General features: G+C 50.1%; 1 protein-coding gene across 1 annotated transcript in view; it reads left to right on the forward strand.

Annotated features, from left to right (window-relative positions):
- bt (projectin protein bent) overlaps positions 1–20,000 on the forward strand; it is a 149,103-nt gene that overhangs the window by 123,473 nt on the left and 5,630 nt on the right. The window contains 20 exon segments of the mRNA XM_070140161.1: positions 1–252; positions 405–789; positions 1,156–1,361; positions 1,547–1,849; positions 2,097–2,254; positions 2,503–2,619; positions 2,812–3,018; positions 4,176–4,430; positions 4,574–4,724; positions 4,850–5,737; positions 5,841–6,140; positions 6,889–9,540; positions 9,684–9,971; positions 10,304–10,991; positions 11,203–11,336; positions 15,705–16,065; positions 16,334–16,560; positions 16,704–16,994; positions 17,167–17,538; positions 18,446–18,502. The exon segment at positions 1–252 is cut by the window's left edge and continues 51 nt beyond it. Of these exon segments, the coding sequence (XP_069996262.1) occupies positions 1–252; positions 405–789; positions 1,156–1,361; positions 1,547–1,849; positions 2,097–2,254; positions 2,503–2,619; positions 2,812–3,018; positions 4,176–4,430; positions 4,574–4,724; positions 4,850–5,737; positions 5,841–6,140; positions 6,889–9,540; positions 9,684–9,971; positions 10,304–10,991; positions 11,203–11,336; positions 15,705–16,065; positions 16,334–16,560; positions 16,704–16,994; positions 17,167–17,538; positions 18,446–18,502 (8,292 nt within the window).

Below are 20,000 nucleotides of genomic sequence, written 5' to 3' on the forward strand. Positions count from 1 at the left end.
ACGTCGACCTGGAATGGACTCCGCCCAGTAACGACGGCGGCGCTCCCATTACCGGATACATCATCCAGAAGAAGGAGCGCGGATCGCCTTACTGGCAGACGGCAGCGCGCCTGAGTGGACCCGAGACCAAGGGCACCGTGCCCAACCTGACGGAGGGACAGGAATACGAATTCCGTGTCATCGCCGTCAACAAGGTCGGCAACTCTGAGCCCTCTGAGCCTTCAGACTCCGTCATCTGCAAGCCTAGGCATCGTAAGTCCTTTGAAATTGCTCCATAAATACAACATACTAATGTTGATTCCATTTTGCTAAAAAAAAAAAAAAAAAAAAAAAAAAAAAATGGCGTTTTTGCACTGCATAAAGGGTATCCATAATTCTTTTCTGACCGCAATATCTCCCCCCAGTGGCGCCCAAGATCCTCGGCCCGCTCTACGACGTGCGCATCAAGGCCGGCCAGGTCCTCCACATCGACGTGGACTACATCGGCGAGCCCTCGCCCGACGTCTTCTGGTTCAATGATGACAGGGAAATCAACTCCGATATCAGGACGACCATCACCGCCATCAACAACCACAGCGTCCTGCACTCCGTCAACACCGTCCGAGCGGACTCCGGCGAGTACCGCATCCGCGTCAAGAACGAGAGCGGCCAGGACGAAGCCACCATCAATGTGGTCGTCATGGACACGCCAGGACCTCCCGAAGGACCCCTGGTGTATGAGGAAGTCCAGGCCAACAGCGTCGTCATGTCATGGAAGCCTCCTCTTGACAATGGTGGAAGCCCTATCACGTGAGTGTTTGGGGAGAGTAAGGGAGGCAGAGAATGAGTAAGCAATAAGAAAGAGAAAGGGAGATTATAAAAGACAGATAGACCGATAGACATACAGATAGACATACAAATAGAGAAAGACACAGATAGTCAGACAGATAGACAGATAGTGACAAAGATAGAGTGACAGACAGAGAAAGACAGACATACAAGTAGGAATTGAGAGAGACAGATGAGGAGGTTGAGAGTAAGAGAGGCGGACAGAGACTTAGTGTGCATGTGTGTGCGTGTGTATAATCTTAAAGACAGTGATTATGAGAATGTTGTTTATACCTTATGTTTTTCCCTCTGTGTACCACGTAATCTCATCCACAATTCTCGTCACAGTGGCTATGTGATCGAGAAGCGCGACCTCGACCACGGCGGCGGATGGGTCCCTGCCGTGAGCTGGGTTGACCCCAAGAACACCCACGCCACCGTGCCGCGCCTCCTGGAGGGCACCACCTACGAGTTCCGTGTCATGGCGGAGAACATGCAGGGCCGCGGCGAACCTCTGACAAGCGACAAGCCTGTCACTGCCAAGGCTTCTGCTGGTGAGACTCATTTCCGCGCCAAATTTATTCTGCGCTTGCTTACCTGTTGCAAACATGATGATATTATAAATTCTGCCTTGAATCGGATGAGGGTCTGGATCAACCAGCTGAAAAATCCCTCCACATTAGTGCTTAGTTCGCCTCCGTGCACCCCTGACCCTTTCTTCCTCCTTGCCATCCCGCAGACGTTCCCGGCCGTCCCGGACGCCCCAACTGCGTGGACTCCGACAAGGACTTCATCAAGATCAACTGGACTCCTCCGCGCTCCACCGGCGGCTCCCCCATCACCGGCTACGACGTCGAGCGCTGCAGCATCCACGCCGGCCGCTGGAAGAAGGTCAGCCGCGACAACGTGCGCGGGACGGAGTTCCTCGACGAGACGGTCAACGAGGGCGAGCAGTACCAGTACCGCGTCATCGCCAACAACAAGATGGGAGCGTCCATGCCCTCCGAGCCCTCGCACCCCATCGCCGCCAAGCCCATGCGCGGTACGTGGCTCTTCGTCAGGGCGGGCATTTGTTTATCTCTGATATACCTGCTGATCTTTGTTTAGCTGGCTGTATTGTAGAAGTTTCTGTTTATGAGATGTCTATTTATGTAGGTATGAATATAGATACACGTCTTTATGAATACACATCCATTTCCGTGTGTTTATTTACTTGTGCGCCTTTGTGATGAGCACGACAACGCCCCCATCCCGTTCACTGTCTGACTGCCCCTCCGTCTCCCCCACAGAGGCGCCCAAGCTGTACCTGGACGGCCTGCTGGGCAAGAAGCTCAAGGTGCGCGCCGGCGAGCCCATCGACATCAAGATCCCGATGTCAGGCGCCCCGCAGCCCTCGTGCGAATGGGCCAAGAACAAGAAGAAGATCGAGCCCAGCAAGAGGACCACGGTGAGTGAGGGGCGAAGGGGAGGACAGGGGAAGAGGTTAAAGCAGAGAAAAGGCGGGAGGACAGGGGAAGAGGTTAAAGCAGAGAAAAAGCGGGATGATAGGAGCGATAGATTAAGAAACGTGTGATTTAGAAAGTATGAACAAAATACAGGTTATATTGACCAAAACAGAATATCATCAATAATATATTTCGATTCCATGAATCAAAACCGGGATAAAGAGAGCTAACGCTTTTCCTCCTCCGCCAGCTGGAGACCACGAACGACTACTGCCGTCTGTTCGTGGACAAGTCCCGACGCGAGGACTCCGGCCCCTACACCATCACGGCCGAAAACGCCTACGGCAAGGACTCGGCCGACATCGAGGTGAGTGCCCGCCGCCCGAACACTTTGATGGCGAATTAGTATACTTAGTATATCAATGAGTATATTGATGGGATCTTTTTCCCTTTTTATTCTGCAATGTGCTTGTGGATATTGTGAATCAAGGAAAGAACTGTTTCGAGGCCGAGGTCCGCGTTGTGACCCTAACATGCACTGCGAAATTTCCCCCCGCAGGTCATCGTCGTGGACAAGCCCAGTCCTCCCATCGGGCCCCTCACGCCCACGGAGATCACCGCCCACACCGTGTCCCTCACCTGGAAGCCCCCGCAGGATAACGGCGGCTCCGAGGTCACCGGATACGTCATTGAGAAGACCGAAGCCAACTACAACATGTGGAAGGTTGTGCCCGGGTACTGCCCCAAGTGCAACTTCACGGTCAAGGTGAGTGCCCTCGGAATGGGTCTGAATACACGCACACATGCACACGCGCGCACGCACACGCACACGCACACAGACATATATATGTGTGTGTGTGTATTTCGTTAAGTTAGGGCAGGTTAAATACAGCTGTCGTTTTCCATTTATTCAGATTAAATGTGACAAGTTTCAACTTGCAAAAAAATAGAGAAAAAAATGCTACATGATAACCTCCAAAATATATAAAAATACGAAAATAATAATTACAAACATCCTATCATTCAATATACATTCAATACAATGAAATCGATTTGCATACCTTTGTAAAGATCCATAAGAGCAGTTTGGATGCAACCAAATCTTCAAAAGAAAATCAGAAATTCCAAAAATCCCCGCCAACACAACACGATGCACCAACGTGACAAATTTCCGCAGGACTGACTAAATCACAGCTGCGTATCCGATTACTATGTCTTCCATACAAATGATCAAGCCTTATATACACGTTCACTGATATTAATTACAGAAAATGTTACAACTCAAAATTTAAAGAAAATAAATTCACCCAAAATTTCTTAATTAAGGCTTATTGCTGAAGAACACGACAAAAAATGTAAGCAATGCAAATCGTAAATATCATAGCCATAACACCAAGTGGCCGTCATATATTCCCCCACGAAATACAGGAATTATAATATATACAACATTACACATTTCAGAATTATTTACAAATACAAAATACATTAATTTGTTACACCATATACATGATCACAAAAGTATACCATTCAAATACATTAGCAATACAATATGTATGTACATATATATATATATATATATATATATATATATATATATATATATATATATATATATATATATATATATATATATATATATATATATGTATATATATATGTATATATATATATATATATATATATATATATATATGTATATATATATGTATATATATATATATATATATATATATATATATATATATATATATATATATGTATGTATGTATATATGTATATGGATATCCATGCATACATAAGCACACACACCGCGTGTATGCGGGCATTCCTGTTTTCTTTTTTCTCTCTGTGATTGTGTATCTGCAAATGATAGATTTTTTTCCAACTGTCACGACCAAATGAGCAACCCCCCCCTCCCCCCAGGGCCTGGAGGAGGGCAAGAAGTACCGGTTCCGAGTTCGCGCCGAGAACATGTACGGCGTGTCGGAGCCTCTGGAGGGCAAGCCGGTGGAGGCCAAGAACCCCTTCGACCCTCCGGACGCGCCCGAGCGCCCCGACATCCTCGGCTACAGCCCGTCCACCTGCACCCTCGAGTGGAAGCCGCCCGCGGACAACGGTGGGCGTCCCGTTACCGGCTACATCATCGAGAAGCGCGAGCGCGGTGGCGAATGGATAAGGGTGAGTCGTGTGGATTCTTGGTCTGAACTCGGGAAGGAAGCCCTTGCGTTTGCGCTTTCCGCCCGCAAAAGCCGTCCCTGTGTTTTCATAAAGTACTGGCAAATTGAACCAGCAAATCCTAACTCAGTCGCTCTCGCCGCCAGGTGAACCACTACCCGACGCCCAACACGGAGTACACCGTGCAGGGCCTGACGGAGGGAAGCCGCTACGACTTCCGCATCATCGCCGTCAACGAGGCCGGCCCCGGCAAGCCCAGCAAGCCTTCCAACTCCATCGTTGCGAAGGTTCAGAAGTGTAAGTCCTCCTTCTTTGCTGTTTTTTTTTTTTCTTTCTTTCTTTCGTTGACAGTCGTTACGTATGCATTTGGTTGACATATGTTAGATATGCATAGACTCTACCGTCGTGTTGCTCGTCCCCAGACCTCCCCGGGCCGCCCGACGCGCCCAAACCGGACCGCATCGGCCGCAACTGCGTGACCCTGTCGTGGCGTCCGCCCAGCCAGGACGGCGGCTCCAAGATCAGGGGCTACCTGCTCGAGTACAAGAAGAAGGACGAGGAGGAATGGACTCAGGACAACAACCTGCCTCACCCCGACACCAACTACACTGTGCTCAACTTGACGGAGCTGCAGGAGTACGTGTTCCGCGTGATCGCCGTCAACGACGTGGGTAACTCGGCCCCGTCGCGCCCGTCCGCGCCCATCAAGATCGAGGAACAGGCCAACAAGCCTCGCATCGACCTCAGCGGCATCCGCGACATCACGGTGCGCGCCGGCGAGGACTTCTCCATCCACGTGCCGTATACCGGCTTCCCGAAGCCGACGTCCATCTGGTACCACGACGACGAGGAGATGAGCATCGAGGGTGACACGCGCATCCACGAGAAGCTCACCGACGACTACTGCGCCATGATCGTCACCAACTCGAAGCGCACGGACAGCGGGCCGTACAAGCTGCGCCTCCAGAACCCGTCCGGATTCGACTCCGTGAACGTGAACGTGCGCGTCCTGGACCGGCCAGCGCCGCCCGAGAACCTCCGCGCCGACGAGTTCAACGGCGACGCCCTCACCCTCTTCTGGAACCCTCCCAAGGACAACGGCGGAGGAGAGATCACCAACTATGTGGTGGAGAAGCGCGAGGGCCGCGGCAACTGGGTCAAGGTCAGCAGCTACGTGACTGCGCCCTTCCTCCGCATCCGCAACCTCACGGTCAACCAGGACTACGAGTTCCGCGTCATGGCCGAGAACCAGTACGGCACCTCCGACCCCTGCACCTCGCCCACGCCCATCAAGGCCAGGCATCCATTCGGTAAGACGCGCCTCCAACGCAGACCAATATTGCTGTCGTCTGATCGCAAAACAACGCACAGACGTGTCCCTGCAATCTCACCCATCACGCCTTCCTTTTCCAGATCCCCCGGGCGCCCCAGGAGCTCCCCGCGGCCTCGAGTCCACCGAAGACTCGATCACCATCAGCTGGATCAAGCCTCGCCACGACGGCGGCGCCTACATCCAGGGCTACAACGTGGAGAAGCGCGTCGTGGGCGAGAGCATCTGGAGCAAGGCCAACCACGCCCTCATCAAGGACACCACGTACCGCGTGATCAACCTCGTCGAGCACCAGGAGTACGAGTTCCGCGCCGCCGCCGTCAACGCCGCCGGCCAAGGCCCCTGGAGCGACCCCAGCGAGAACATCAAGTGCATCAGCTTCCGTAAGTTCGTTGCGCCTCCCGCCCATATATAAACAGATATATATATATATGTGTGTGTGTGTGTGTGTGTGTGTGTATGTGTGTGTATATATATATATATATATATATATATATATATATATATATATATATATATATATATATATATATATATATATATATATATATATATATATATATATATATATATATATATATATATATATATATATATATATATATATATATATATATATATATATATATATATATATATATATATATATATATATATATATATATATATTCATATTTATATATATAATATATGTATGTTTGTGTGTATGTGTATCTAGAGATAAATAAATATATAAACAGATTGATAGATAAATGGATATGATATATATATATATATATATATATATATATATATATATATATATATATATATATATACATACATTCGCGCGTGAGTGTGTGTGTGTGTGTGTGTGTATATGTGTGTGTGTGTGTGTGTGTATATATGTGTGTGTGGGTGTGTGTATGTATGTATATATGTATATATATAGATAAATAAATATACAGAGAGAGGGGGGGGGAGACAGAGAGAGAGAGAGAGGGAAAGAGAGAAAGAGGGGGGGAGTACATCAATTTTGTGTCTCCTGGTCGACTGGGTGTTGCGAAAACCTAGCTTGCAACGCAGTTCAAACGACCACACTTTATGAATACCCAAGACTCTGCGCCTTACGTGGCTTGTCTCCCCTTCCAGGTGCTCCTAAGATCACCTCTGACCTCAGCATCCGTGACATGACCGTCATTGCCGGCGAGGAGTTCACGATCACCGTGCCGTTCATCGCCTCGCCGCAGCCGAAGGTGCAGTGGTGGATCGGCCCCAACGAGGTCATTCCCGACGAGCGGATCCAATTCCAGATGGACACAGGTTCCTCGTCCACCATCTTCGTGAACAAGAGTGCCAAGCGCAGTGACATCGGCAAGTACACTGTGAAGCTGACCAACACCGAGGGCGCTGACTCCGGATCCTGCAAGGTCAACGTGGTGGACAGGCCGTCGCCTCCTCAGGGTCCTCTCGAGGTCTCGGACATCACGCCGGACACCTGCTCCCTGGCCTGGCGTCCTCCCATGGACGACGGCGGCTCGCCCGTCACCAATTACCAGGTGGAGCGCCTCGACATGCACACGGGCATTTGGGTCAAGGTCTCGGCCTTCGTCCGCAACTGCCATTACGACGTGATGGGACTGGAGCCGAACAGGCAGTACATGTTCCGCATCCGCGCGGAGAACCAGTACGGCCTCTCCGATCCCCTGGAGACCACGGACCCCATCACGGCCAAGTTCCCCTTCACTGTCCCGGATCCTCCTGGCCGCCCCAACATTCTGGATCACGATGTCAACTCTGCCGTGCTGACCTGGGATCGCCCGACCTCCGACGGCGGCGCCAAGATCCAGGGCTACAAGGTGGAGTACCGCGATGTCACGGACACCAACTGGTCCGCAGCCAACGACTTCCTGGTTAAGGAGAACACTTACACTGTGCACTCTCTCCTGGTCAACCACGAGTACGAGTTCCGCGTGAAGGCCATGAATGCCGCAGGGTACAGCAAGTACTCGCCGCCAAGCAAGAAGATCAAGATGAAGGGCAAGTACTCCGTCCCATCGCCACCAGGCACTCCTGTGGTCACCAAGATCGGCAAGAACTACGTGGATCTCACCTGGACCGTGCCGGAGAGCGACGGAGGATCGCGCATCACTGGCTACATGATCGAGAAGCGCGAGGTCGGCAGCATCTGGATGAAGTGCAACGACTACAATGTGGTCGACACTCAGTACACCGTCACCAACCTCACCGAAGGCAGCGACGTCGAATTCCGCGTCTACGCCATCAACGCTGCAGGCAAGTCCGACCCGTCCCAGAGCGGCCCGCCCGTCAAGATCCGCGAGGCAGCTCCCGGAGAGAAGCCGTTCTTCATCAAGAACCTGCACAACACCGCCGTCGCCTTGCACAAGTCTATCACCCTGGAGTGCGAGGCCGAGGGCAAGCCGACGCCAAAGGCCCGCTGGCTGAGGAACGGACGCGAGGTCACCCTCGGAGGCCGCATCAGCGCCGAGGACAAGGACGGCAAGTTCAGGCTCATCATCTCCGACATGTGGGAGGTTGACGAGGGCGACTACGCCTGTGTGGCCGCCAACGACGCCGGCCAAGCCACCACCATCGCCCACGTCAAGATCGGCAACCCGCCGCGCATCACGCAGATGCACGACTCGCTGTACCTGCCTGAGGGAGACAACACCAAGATCAAGATCTACTTCAGCGGAGATCTGCCTCTGGATGTCAGTCTCAGCCACAACGGCGAGCCCGTGCAGGAGTCGCAGCGCCTCAAGTTCACTGTCTTTGATGAGTTTATCATCATCTTCATCAGGGAAGTGGTCAAGGAGGACGCAGGTCAGTACACACTCACAGTCAAGAATGACTCTGGTATTGTTCAGGGCAACTTCACTGTGTACATCACTGGCGTGCCTGGCGCTCCATCTGCTCCTCTGGACGTCACTGACATCAGCCGCCACATGTGCAGCCTGTCATGGCGCCCACCGGTCTACGACGGCGGCCTGCCCATCACGCACTACGTGGTTGAGCGCAAGGACATCACGTACAACAACTGGATCACGATCAACTCCTTCTGCAGAGAGTGCGCCTTCACCGTGCAGGGTCTCACTGAGGGCCAGGAGTACCTGTTCCGCGTCATGGCCGTCAACGAGAACGGCATGGGCCCGCCCCTGACGGGTGTCAATCCCATCAAGGCCAAGGCGCCCTACGACCCGCCCTCGCCTCCCGGCACGCCCAACGTCACGGAGGTGGGCGGCGACTTCGTGCACCTGGAATGGGACAAGCCCGAGCACGACGGCGGCTCCCGCATCAAGGGCTACTGGATCGAGAAGCGCGAGGTCGGCTCCAACATCTGGACGATGGTCAACCAGTACATCTGCCCCGCCACGCAGGTCAACGTGTCCAACCTCATTGAGGACAGGCAGTACGAGTTCCGCGTCTTCGCCGAGAACGAGGCCGGCATGTCCGAGCCCTCCGTGTGTTCCACCTCCGTCAGGATCAAGGATCCCAACGCGGCCACTCCGCCCGTCATCGTTACTCCTCTGCGTTCTGTCATGGCTCTGCAGCACAGGAGCGCCACGCTCACCTGCCAGATCCAGGGTAAGCCCAAGCCGACCATCTCGTGGTTCAAGGGCATGCGAGAGCTGTGCAACAGCGCTAAGTATGCCATGACCCGCGACGGCGACAGCTACTCCCTGACCGTGCACGACGTGTACGGCGAGGACGAGGACGAGTACATGTGCCGCGCCCAGAACGTCGGTGGCATCAGGAGCACCAAGGCTGAAGTCACCATCAAACGTAAGTCAGCTTGCTGTGTATCAGCCCATTATCCATTGTTGCTAGGAATGTTTGACATGCGTATGGTAGTCTCATGATAATAATCCCAAACGGTCTTTAAAGCCTGCTCCCAGTCGGACCTAACCGGCCTTTCTCCCCCGCAGTGGCGCCCAAGATCAACGTGCCGCCCAGGTTCCGCGACACCGCCTTCTTCGACAAGGGCGAGAACGCCGTCATCAAGATTCCGTTCATCGGCAACCCGCGCCCGAGGATCATGTGGCAGCGCGAGGGCGAGACCATCGAGTCGGGCGGCCACTACGCCGTCGAGACGCAGCAGCGCCACGCCATCCTCACCATGCGCGACGTCAACCACCTGGACACCGGCAGCTACCGCCTCACCGCCGAGAACGAGCTCGGATCCGACTCCGTCATCATCAAGATCCAGATCTCCGGTGCGTCCCTGGCGTGGAAGGGCTTAGCTCACACGCGCTCGAACACACACAAAATACTCACACACACACACGCACACATACAAAAACACACATGCAGACACACACACGCACACACACACACACACACACACACACACACACACACACACACACACACACACACACACACACACACACACACACACACACACACACACACACACAACGCACTCATGCATATACACACATTTGCATACATATATAAATGTGTATATGTACCTATATTTACGTGTATATATGTATATTAGTTGTCTGTTGATTAGTTGTTAACCCGGCCATGCCTCCCTCGCCAGACCGCCCCGACCCGCCGCGCATGCCCAAGGTGGAGAGCGTGCTGGGCACCGAGTGCGTGATCAGCTGGCAGATCCCCCTGTGGGACGGCGGCGCCAACATCAACAACTACATCATCGAGAAGCGCGAGCTGCCCATGGAGTCGTGGATCAAGTGCACCAACACGCGCCTCACCACGGCGCAGGTCAAGGGCCTGAGCCCCGGCCACAAGTACCAGTTCCGCATCTACGCCGAGAACGTGTACGGCCGCTCCGACCCGTCCGCCGTCACCAGCATCGTGGAGACGCCCGCGCCCGTGTCCAAGAAGCCCAAGAAGAAGCAGTACGAGCTCGACGAGACCGGCAAGAAGATCCGCGGCAGGAAGGAGGTCGTCGACGACTACGACAAGTTCGTGTTCGACGTGTACTCCAAGTACATCCCTCAGCCCGTGGACATCAAGCACGACTCCGTCTACGAGTACTACGACATCCTGGAGGAGATCGGCACCGGCGCGTTCGGCGTGGTCCACAGGTGCCGCGAGCGCAAGACAGGAAACATCTTCGCCGCCAAGTTCATCCCCGTCGCCTCGGCCATGGAGAAGGAGCTCATCCGAAAGGAGATCGACATCATGAACCACCTCCACCACCACAAGCTCATCAACCTCCACGACGCTTTCGAGGACGATGACGAGATGGTCCTCATCTTCGAGTTGTGAGTAGCGGGTCTGCGGGGGGCAGCCCGGGGCGAGTGAACTCTGTGATTTATAAATTTGTGAATTTATTCATTCTCTCTCTCTCTCTCTCTCTCTCTCTCTCTCTCTCTCTCTCTCTCTCTCTCTCTCTCTCTCTCTCTCTCTCTCTCTCTCTCTCTCTCCACCCCCGCCGTCATCCTCCTCCTCTAACCGTGCCCTCGTTTCCCGCAGCCTGTCCGGAGGCGAGCTGTTCGAGCGCATCACCGCCGAGGGCTACGTCATGTCCGAGGCCGAGGTCATCAACTACATGCGCCAGATCTGCGAGGGCGTCAAGCACATGCACGAGAAGAACATCATCCATCTTGGTGAGTGAAGGTCATTCGGGCTAATCCGTGTCGGCCGGGGTCAGACCAGGTCACAGGTTGGAGAGGGCGGTACCCATGGTTCTCTTAATGAAGGATGGAGCTGCGCGTAGTTTTATGATGGTGCTATTAGCTGTCCGTGGGAACTTCTGTGATGTACACATGAGACTTGTGGCTTCCCTGCTGCACATCCCACGCCCGTGCTGCAGACTAGGAGGCTGTTGCATCACGGAGTTTTCTAAGCTATATTCCATGTCTCTTTTCCTTTCGCTGTCTAGCCTGAAAAAAGTAAACAACTTCAGAATCTCAAAAGTCTTATGTAGTACCGACATTTCTCTTATTGTAGAGGTTAAGATATGCTCAAAAGTATTATTTTCTCTATAAGAAATATGTATATCGCCACAGACTATAAATACTATGATTCATGCAACGATAAACGCCAGTAGTATTTGATACTACAGAAGTGGAGTTGAGTGCCATAACAGCATCTATGAGGCTTCGAGCTTGCGAGACCCACGCGTTAGGTCAGCGGCGATACCTGGTGGGAAGCAAGGGTAGTGAGACGGATATTTGCGAACAGAGATAGAAGAAAAAGAATAGCAAGGGAAGACCTCCTTCTGGGGGTTATGATGCCCCAAATGTTGCTAGGTGGATGTCTCCATAGTGGTGCATTTCCGATGCCCCTCTCTCTCTCTCTCTCTCTCTCTCTCTCTCTCTCTCTCTCTCTCTCTCTCTCTCTCTCTCTCTCTCTCTCTCCCTCTCTCTCTCTCTCCCTCTCTCTCATTCCTTCCCTCCCTCCTCTCTCCGTTTCCCTGAATCGTTATCGTTTTCTCCCCGTTTCTCTCTTTTTGCATCTCTCTCTTTCTCTTTCTTCCTCCCTCCCTCACCTGAATTCTGAATGTCTCACGTGACCGCTGCTTTGGTGGACTCCACACCCCGCCCCAGGAACCGTGAGAATGGCATCCACGCCCCCAACACAACGACTAATGAACCCCTTGTGTTGTCGTCCAAGTGACATTGCGTCATTCTGTCCCCCTTCAGTGTTGTCGCGGTCGTCCACAGCTCAGAGTGACTGTCTTGTAGTTCATTATAGCCATTATTAATGTCTATGTCACTCTCTTCTTGATTATTGGCTTTACTCTCTCTTTTTCTCTTTACATTCGGCTATTTTTTCTCTCTCTCTTTCTCTTTATTCTCATTTTTTATCCAGTTCTCCGATGTATCTCGTTGAAAATCTGAGTGTTATTTAAAGACCGTACCCTGGCTGTTCTTACTGTAAAGGCAGTGCATGTATTACGCTGCCTGTACAATAAAGGCCTTAAATCGCATCCTACTTTTTATGCAGTGTACAATCAGACCTCTGTCGGTTGCCAACTTTTTAATTTGCCTCTTTTTTACATGTGCATGTTGATTCTTTTTTTTTTTTTTCTTATTATCATTATATTTCCCCCTTTTGACTCTTTACCACAGACTGATTCCATTTTTTTGGGGGGGTCTAGAAGGAAGGTCTCCCTTAACATGAGTCCTTAGTTTGAACCCAAGGCGAGGATATGCCTCTCTATTCGCTTCTGTTGCTGCAGCTGTCTTGGCTAAATTCCTGAAGCGTCCTCTCCCTTCTCTCTCTCTCTCTCTCTTTCTTTCTATCTATCTATCTATCTATCTTTCTTTCATTCTTTTTCTCTCTTTCTCTCTCTTTCTTTCTTTCTCTCTCTCTCTCTCTCTCTCTCTCTCTCTCTCTCTCTCTCTCTCTCTCTCTCTCTCTCTCTCTCTCTCTCTCTCTCTCTCTCTCTCTCTCTCTCTCTCTCCTCTCCTCTCTCTCTCTCCCTTTCTCTCTTCCTCTCTTCCTCTCTCCCTCTCTCCCTCTCTCCCTCCCTCCCTTCCTTCCTCCATCCCTCCCTCCCTCCCTCCCTCCCTCCCACCTCTTCCTCTTCCTCTTCCACCTCTTCCTCTTCCTCTTCCTCTTCCTCTTCCTCTTCCTCTTCCTCTTCCTCTTCCTCCTCCTCCTCCTCCTCCTCCTCCTTCCTCTCCTCCTCCTCCTCTCTCTCTCTCCCTTTCTCTTTTTCTTATTTTCTTTTCTACTCCCTTGGGTTGGTTGACCCCATCCTTAATGTGTAATATCACCTTCTTGAAATAATTTTCCTTAAGCAATACATTTAGCTTTCACTCTCCTTATGTGCCACTTTTCCCACGCAATTGACAGATCCCTCCCTCACGCAACTGATCTTCCCCTTTGCAACGCACTTTTCCCTTTGCAACGCACTCTCCCCTTTGCAACACACTCTTCCCCGTATGCATATCCACTGTCCTGTCGCCACACACCCACTACTCGCCATCGTAGCCTAGGCTTTTCTCCATTATCTTTACACTCCAGACCATAGCCAATGTGGTAGCGCTGTGTGTGTGTGTTTGTGTGTAGGCCTAAGATACTGGCAGTTGGCAGCCTGAGGATGATGCCCGTATTTAAAGGCTTTATCGTTCTCCCTCCAGGCATCAGGCCCGAGAAAATCATGTTCGATAGGAAAATCCATAATGACGATGAACCCTTTTGGCAAGGTTCGTAATGATGCTTATATACAGATTCTTCCTGCCATTGTGAACTCGTTACTTCTTTCTTTCTTTTTTTTATCTGACTCTCACGACTGGTTCGTAGTGAAGCGTCTTGTGGATTCTTTGAGTAACCCCCTTTGAACCCTGACCAACCCTCAGCTCCGGGCAGTCCCACAGTAACCCACGCACGCAGGCCGGGCGGACGTCCTCGCAAGTTGCTCTAGAGATTCAAGCCGATTTCTTTCTGCTTTTTTTCAAAGAAATTATATAAAAAAAAATACGTTCTATCTTTAGCCACACTATATTTTCCCTTATTATTTTGCCCTTTGGTGTCAGTCTGAAGCAACTTGGTGATGTCAGCGCAGCCGTGATTTCTTGTGCATAGCAGACTAACCTGTAGCTCTGGAAGTAATGGTATGCCTAGAATGACCGGGGTAGCGACGTACTACACATCTGTTTCAATGTGTACCGGGTGGTCCTCCTAGAACACCCACTGTTATGCCCAGTATCACCAACACGCTGAGAATCTTCTCCTTTCTCTCTCTCTCACTCTGTCTAGCTTTCCTATTTCTTCGCTTTCTCTCTTGTCACTGTCACTTCTTAGAGTGTAGAGAATAGATATATACCTGGGAAATACCAGTCCGAGACACCCATGTAGCATGCTCGTAACTGAAGGACACTGGACGCCTCACTCACGTCCTTGCGTAGTTTTCTGATGCTAAAATACCGTATTTCCCTACCGCATAAACAACAACAATCTGCATCCCATGATGACAACCACTAAAACAGATTTTGGAATAAGGTTTATGCTTCCTCCAACATATACAATAAAGTTGTGCGCCAATGAAAACCACTAAAGACAGTCATTGGAATAATGGCTGTGTCCCCACCACAAACAGATCTGCACTCAAAGGAAAACCACTAATACAAGCTTCGGAATAGTGCCTTTTGAGTAAGTTTACTCAACACAAGCTCACCCACGGCTTCAGCTTTCCTCTACACACCTACTACCTAAGAGCACGCCATATTTGTTTAGGTTTTCACACGTAGACATTGCACCGTTTGCGCCTTACACATAACCCACGTTAACATTAGTCCTCCCGACCTTACATTCACAACGATTACGAAAAACTCCATTGCTACTTCGAGAGCAATCTTGGTATAACCTCTGGACTCTGACACAGCCTTTGACCTCCATGTGACCCCTCTTGACCCCTTCCTCCTCCTTTAGTGTAACTCTCTCGACTGTAGCGGAACCCTTGACTCTGGTGGGTTCTTCGACGACTCAGGTGAAGCCTTTGAAACCTTCCGACCTTGGTATAACTCTCGACCTCAGTTCACTCCTCGATCTGGTGTCCATCTCGACCTCTAGTGAAACCTTTTAGTGAAATCTTAGCGCCACCCTCAACCTAGGTTCAACCCCCCTTCCTCACTATAACCTTTGACCTTTGGTTAACCCCGCCGCGAGGTCGACTTCCCGAGCTATTCTTAGTCGCTGCGATTCCTGGAGAACCGAGGGTTAATTTATCAAGAAAGCATTTTATTCTGCCTGTTTGCTTTTTCAATAGAATTTAGAACTATCTATAGAGAGACATAGACTGTTGTAGATATGGCATATATGTGATGAAACACATCATATGACAATTTTCAATATACAGTAAAGCCATGATGGCGGTAAATGGCACAGCAGGAATTTTCATCACAAAAACTATCGACAATCACGAAAATTAAAACCGTCAATGAATTCAATGTGATACTGACGTAGAGAGCAGCCGGCGGAGCCCACAACGGCCGCGCCCTCACCCGCCCCCTTGTCTCCCGCAGACGTCAAGCCCGAGAACATCATGTGCCAGACCAGGACGTCGACCAACGTCAAGCTGATCGACTTCGGCCTGGCCACCAAGCTGGACCCCAACGAGGTCGTGAAGATCTCGACGGGCACGGCGGAGTTCGCGGCGCCTGAGATCGTGGAGCGCGAGCCCGTCGGCTTCTACACCGACATGTGGGCCGTCGGCGTCCTCGCCTACGTGCTCCTCAGCGGCCTCTCGCCCTTCGCCGGAGAGAACGACATCGAGACCCTCAAGAACGTCAAGGCCTGCGACTGGGACTTCGACGAGGAAGCCTTCGCCAACGTGTCCAACGAGGCCAAGGACTTCATCCGCCGCCTCCTCGTCAAGAACAAGGAGTGAGTGCCTCTCTTTGCTCTGTCGTATGAGAAGTTTCTTTCGCGGAATTTCATAGTCCAGAATGGGCTCTGAATGTGTTCCTTTATCCTTCACTTCCTGTTACCCATACTTACGTCCTTATAATAGAAAACATTTTTGTTGACTCTTTTTTCTTTAAAAAATATAAATTTCCTCCGTGCAATATCAATATCATCGACAACAACCATACGAGTCTTACTTGCGCTCTGACACCACCAGCCTCGCGCTAATCTATCCCCACGCCCACAGGAAACGGTTGACCGCCCACGAGTGTCTGATGCACGCCTGGTTGCGCGGAGACTACTCACCCCGCCTCGAGCCCATCGATATGATGCGTTACATTCCCATTCGTGATAAGATCCGCGCTAAGTACAAGGAGTGGGAGAAGTTCCTCCTGCCCATCGGTCGCCTGGCTGAGTACTCGTCTCTCAGAAAGCTGCAGCTTGAAAAGTACAGGATACATGACACGCACTTCGGTAAGTTCCGGCTGTCCACGAGCACTGATATTTTTGTCACGTTCTGTTCTTCGCTTGGCAATTTCCATTCAGCATACACTTCAAGAAAACCTGTAAGTCATAAGGCTGACCATTTCTCAACCCCCCGACGCTTCCTCCCCCAGACCGCCGACAGTGTGCTCCTCGCTTCGTTATCCGACCACAGAACGCCTTCGCTTACGAGGGACAGAGCGTCAAGTTCTCTTGCCGCATCGTAGGCGTCGCTGTGCCGACGGTGTGCTGGTTCCACAACAACATGGAGCTCCGCCAGTCTGTCAAGTACATGAAGCGATACTCCGGCGAAGACTACACCTTCGTCATCAACCGCGTGAAGCTGGATGACCGCGGCGAGTACATCATCCGCGCCGAGAACCACTATGGCGCCCGCGAGGAGCCCGTCTTCCTCAACGTCCAGCGTAAGCACCGCCTGGTTTCACGCCTCTCTTGAGTACCCAAGTAGCAGAATGGGTTTATGGTGTTTGTAATATCCCCCTTAAGAGATATATTTATCCATCCAGCCCTCCACAGAAATCCTAAATCATTAAGTATGAGGGCAAAACGAATTAACGGTTCCCTTCCCCGCCGCAGCCATGCCGCCAGAGATCCCGCAGTACAGACCGCAGGAACAGATCGTCCGCCGCCGCCAGGCCCTCAGCTACAAGATGTGGCAGGAGGAGTCGGAGGGCGCCCCGAGCTTCACCTTCCTCCTCCGCCCGCGTGTGATCCAGTGCCACCAGACATGCAAGCTCCTCTGCTGTCTGTCCGGCAAGCCCACGCCCACAGTCAAGTGGTTCAAGGGCAACAAGGAGCTCACCAAATCCGACTACACAATGAGCCATGCCGACGGTGTGGTCACCATAGAGATTGTGAACTGCAAGCCAGGTGACTCTGGCAAGTACAAATGCGTGGCCACCAACCACCTGGGCACCGACGAGACCTCCTGCGTGGTCATTGTCGAAGGTAGGTCATCCGCTGCTTCTCTTTCACCTTACTTTGATATACTGATCATATCACAAGAGCTTCTATGTTATATCTGCAATAGCTTCCACTTCCAAAGTGCAAAAGCTATTGTGTTCTCAATGCAACGAAAGAGCTATCATATTCAAAGTGTTCTAAATTTCCATGTGGCAAAGTTGCTTCCAGATATCTTTGTATTTGACTGACCTAATTTTTCTAAATTATCTGATGATCAATGTCTCCCTCTTGATTCATAATCCAGTGCATGATGAAATCCATGTTACAGTACTCAGCTCTTATGCTTCTGATTCTCTAAATCATGTCAACTTTCTCAGATGTTTACTGTAGACGCTTTTAAAGTTGTATCTCCTAAAAACCAATTGGCAATACTGTAATTGTAATGCTATTTCCTCCTGCACGTTCCTCAGACGGGAGACTAGCCATCCACACCGACAGTTATTAACTTACCGACTCACAGTATTTTTAGTTCTTTATCATAGTTATTTTACGGAACGTATTTACAATTCTTGAACATTATAGCTCCAGAATACATTGCATTTCGCTGACAGTTAACTCATCACGAGCAGTTAACCCTCTTGCTTTACAGCTAATGACCAAGACAATACCTGATATGACTCTGAAGTATTTAAATGACCGCTTTCTCCTTGTGTTTCGAGCCGACCTTTATTGAACTTAATCTATTTTTTTATCTTATTTTTTCGACGCATACATTTCGAGCTTTACTGAAAACCTTTTTTTCCAGCTTTACTTATTAACGAAAGACATATTTTTTTACAATGATGCTCACTTTAACCACGCTGAGACTTGGCTGGACGTTGCTAAAAGTTCACGCTTTCCAAAACACACGACGCAAAATAATCATACACAATTTCCCAATCTCTCCTGCAAGGCTCTGGAGATCGCACTGACGAACAGAACTCTCTCATGAAGTCTATGAAGTTCACAGGTAAACCTTCAGACACAGTGTCTCGAAGGCCCCGGTATAACGACCTCTCGCTGGGTTCTTCATACCGGGGTTCTCTCACCGTAGTAGACACGGGTGTCCTCTAGGTTGCTATGCATCGTGTACGGCTAATGCTTTTCTTTAATAAAGAAACATCCGACCATAAACACATAAAAATGAAAAATACTAGCAAGAGAATGCTTATGGTGTCTGCCTGTGGATGTTTAGGGAACCATACGGAACTATGTATAAGTCTTTTGCCTTCATACATAATTCGCATATGGTCCATTACCAGTAACAGTCTAAAATCCTCCCTTTTCTATGAAGTATTAAACGGTAGAGGTGATTACTTCCAGCTTCCCGGCGATATAAACATTTTTTTATCAGTTTTTCTTATTTTTTTGGTAACGGTTAATTTTTTCACATCCCTAACGAGACGATGTAAAAAGGAAAGATTTCCTTTTAATCGCGAAATATGTATTTTTGTACCATTTCGCGACAAATAATGTACAGAGTCTCCATTGTGATAGAAACTCCTTGGTGATAAACTATGCTGGGAAAATAATGGCAACCCGTTAGTCTCTTGTTAACCTCAAGGATAACACATTTGTTCACTCAATTAGCTTCATACTGCATTAATCTTCCACTTTAAATCTGCATGCGTGGCAGATTAATCAGTGTATCATAAGGGAGGAGACAGCTGAGACAAGCTGGGTGCCATTCTCCCGCGCACAGGGACGCCTGCTGTAGCCAGCATGTGGCAGCTCCTGGCAGGTGAAGCCGGAGCTGCCATGAACAATAATGAATGCCTTTGGATCGCTTATTAACACAATTTTTTTTTCCTACTTTAAAACCAAGGTGTTGAAGTATCAGCAGAACAAACACAGCTTCTTAAGACCCTCTCGAGTGAAGGTAAACGCTTTTGATTGAGCCCTGTCCCTGTAACCGTTGCTATCCGTGCACCCGATCCGTTGAACCGCCTGCCTCGTGGCGTCAGGAGCTACAGCACTGCGCTGTATCCCCCTGGGGCCACACGCACCAGGACTGTTCTCCCGGGTCACACTTCCCTTGCTTGCTATCTCTAAATACGTGTGTGTAGCACCTACATCCTTCTGGTGTAGAAAGTAGTGATGCCGTGTTACTTGTATTCAACGTAATATCTCTCTCAGCGAGGGAGGTTTTGGTTAAGTCACTGTGGAGTTGATGACGAATCCTCTTGTATCGCAGGACCAAGTTTCCTGGTTTTATATGTGGTGAAGACAGATATTTGACCCAGTTTAACCCCCGAAGGTGTCATCGGTAGCCGTCGTGTACTGTCTGTAGCATGACAACTATACCATTCATGTCTACTGTAGTTCAAAGACCATTTACATGTGTGTTGTAAGACCGCTATAAATCCTGTACTAACCTTTTTTCTTATCTCTGTAGGAAAATAAGTAAGATGCTTTATAAATCAAGTAATCGTATTCTTATAAATGCCATAACAATCTAAATCTTAATT

This window comes from Penaeus vannamei, chromosome 26 (genome assembly GCF_042767895.1).
Source record: "Penaeus vannamei isolate JL-2024 chromosome 26, ASM4276789v1, whole genome shotgun sequence".
Classification (NCBI taxonomy): domain Eukaryota; kingdom Metazoa; phylum Arthropoda; class Malacostraca; order Decapoda; family Penaeidae; genus Penaeus; species Penaeus vannamei.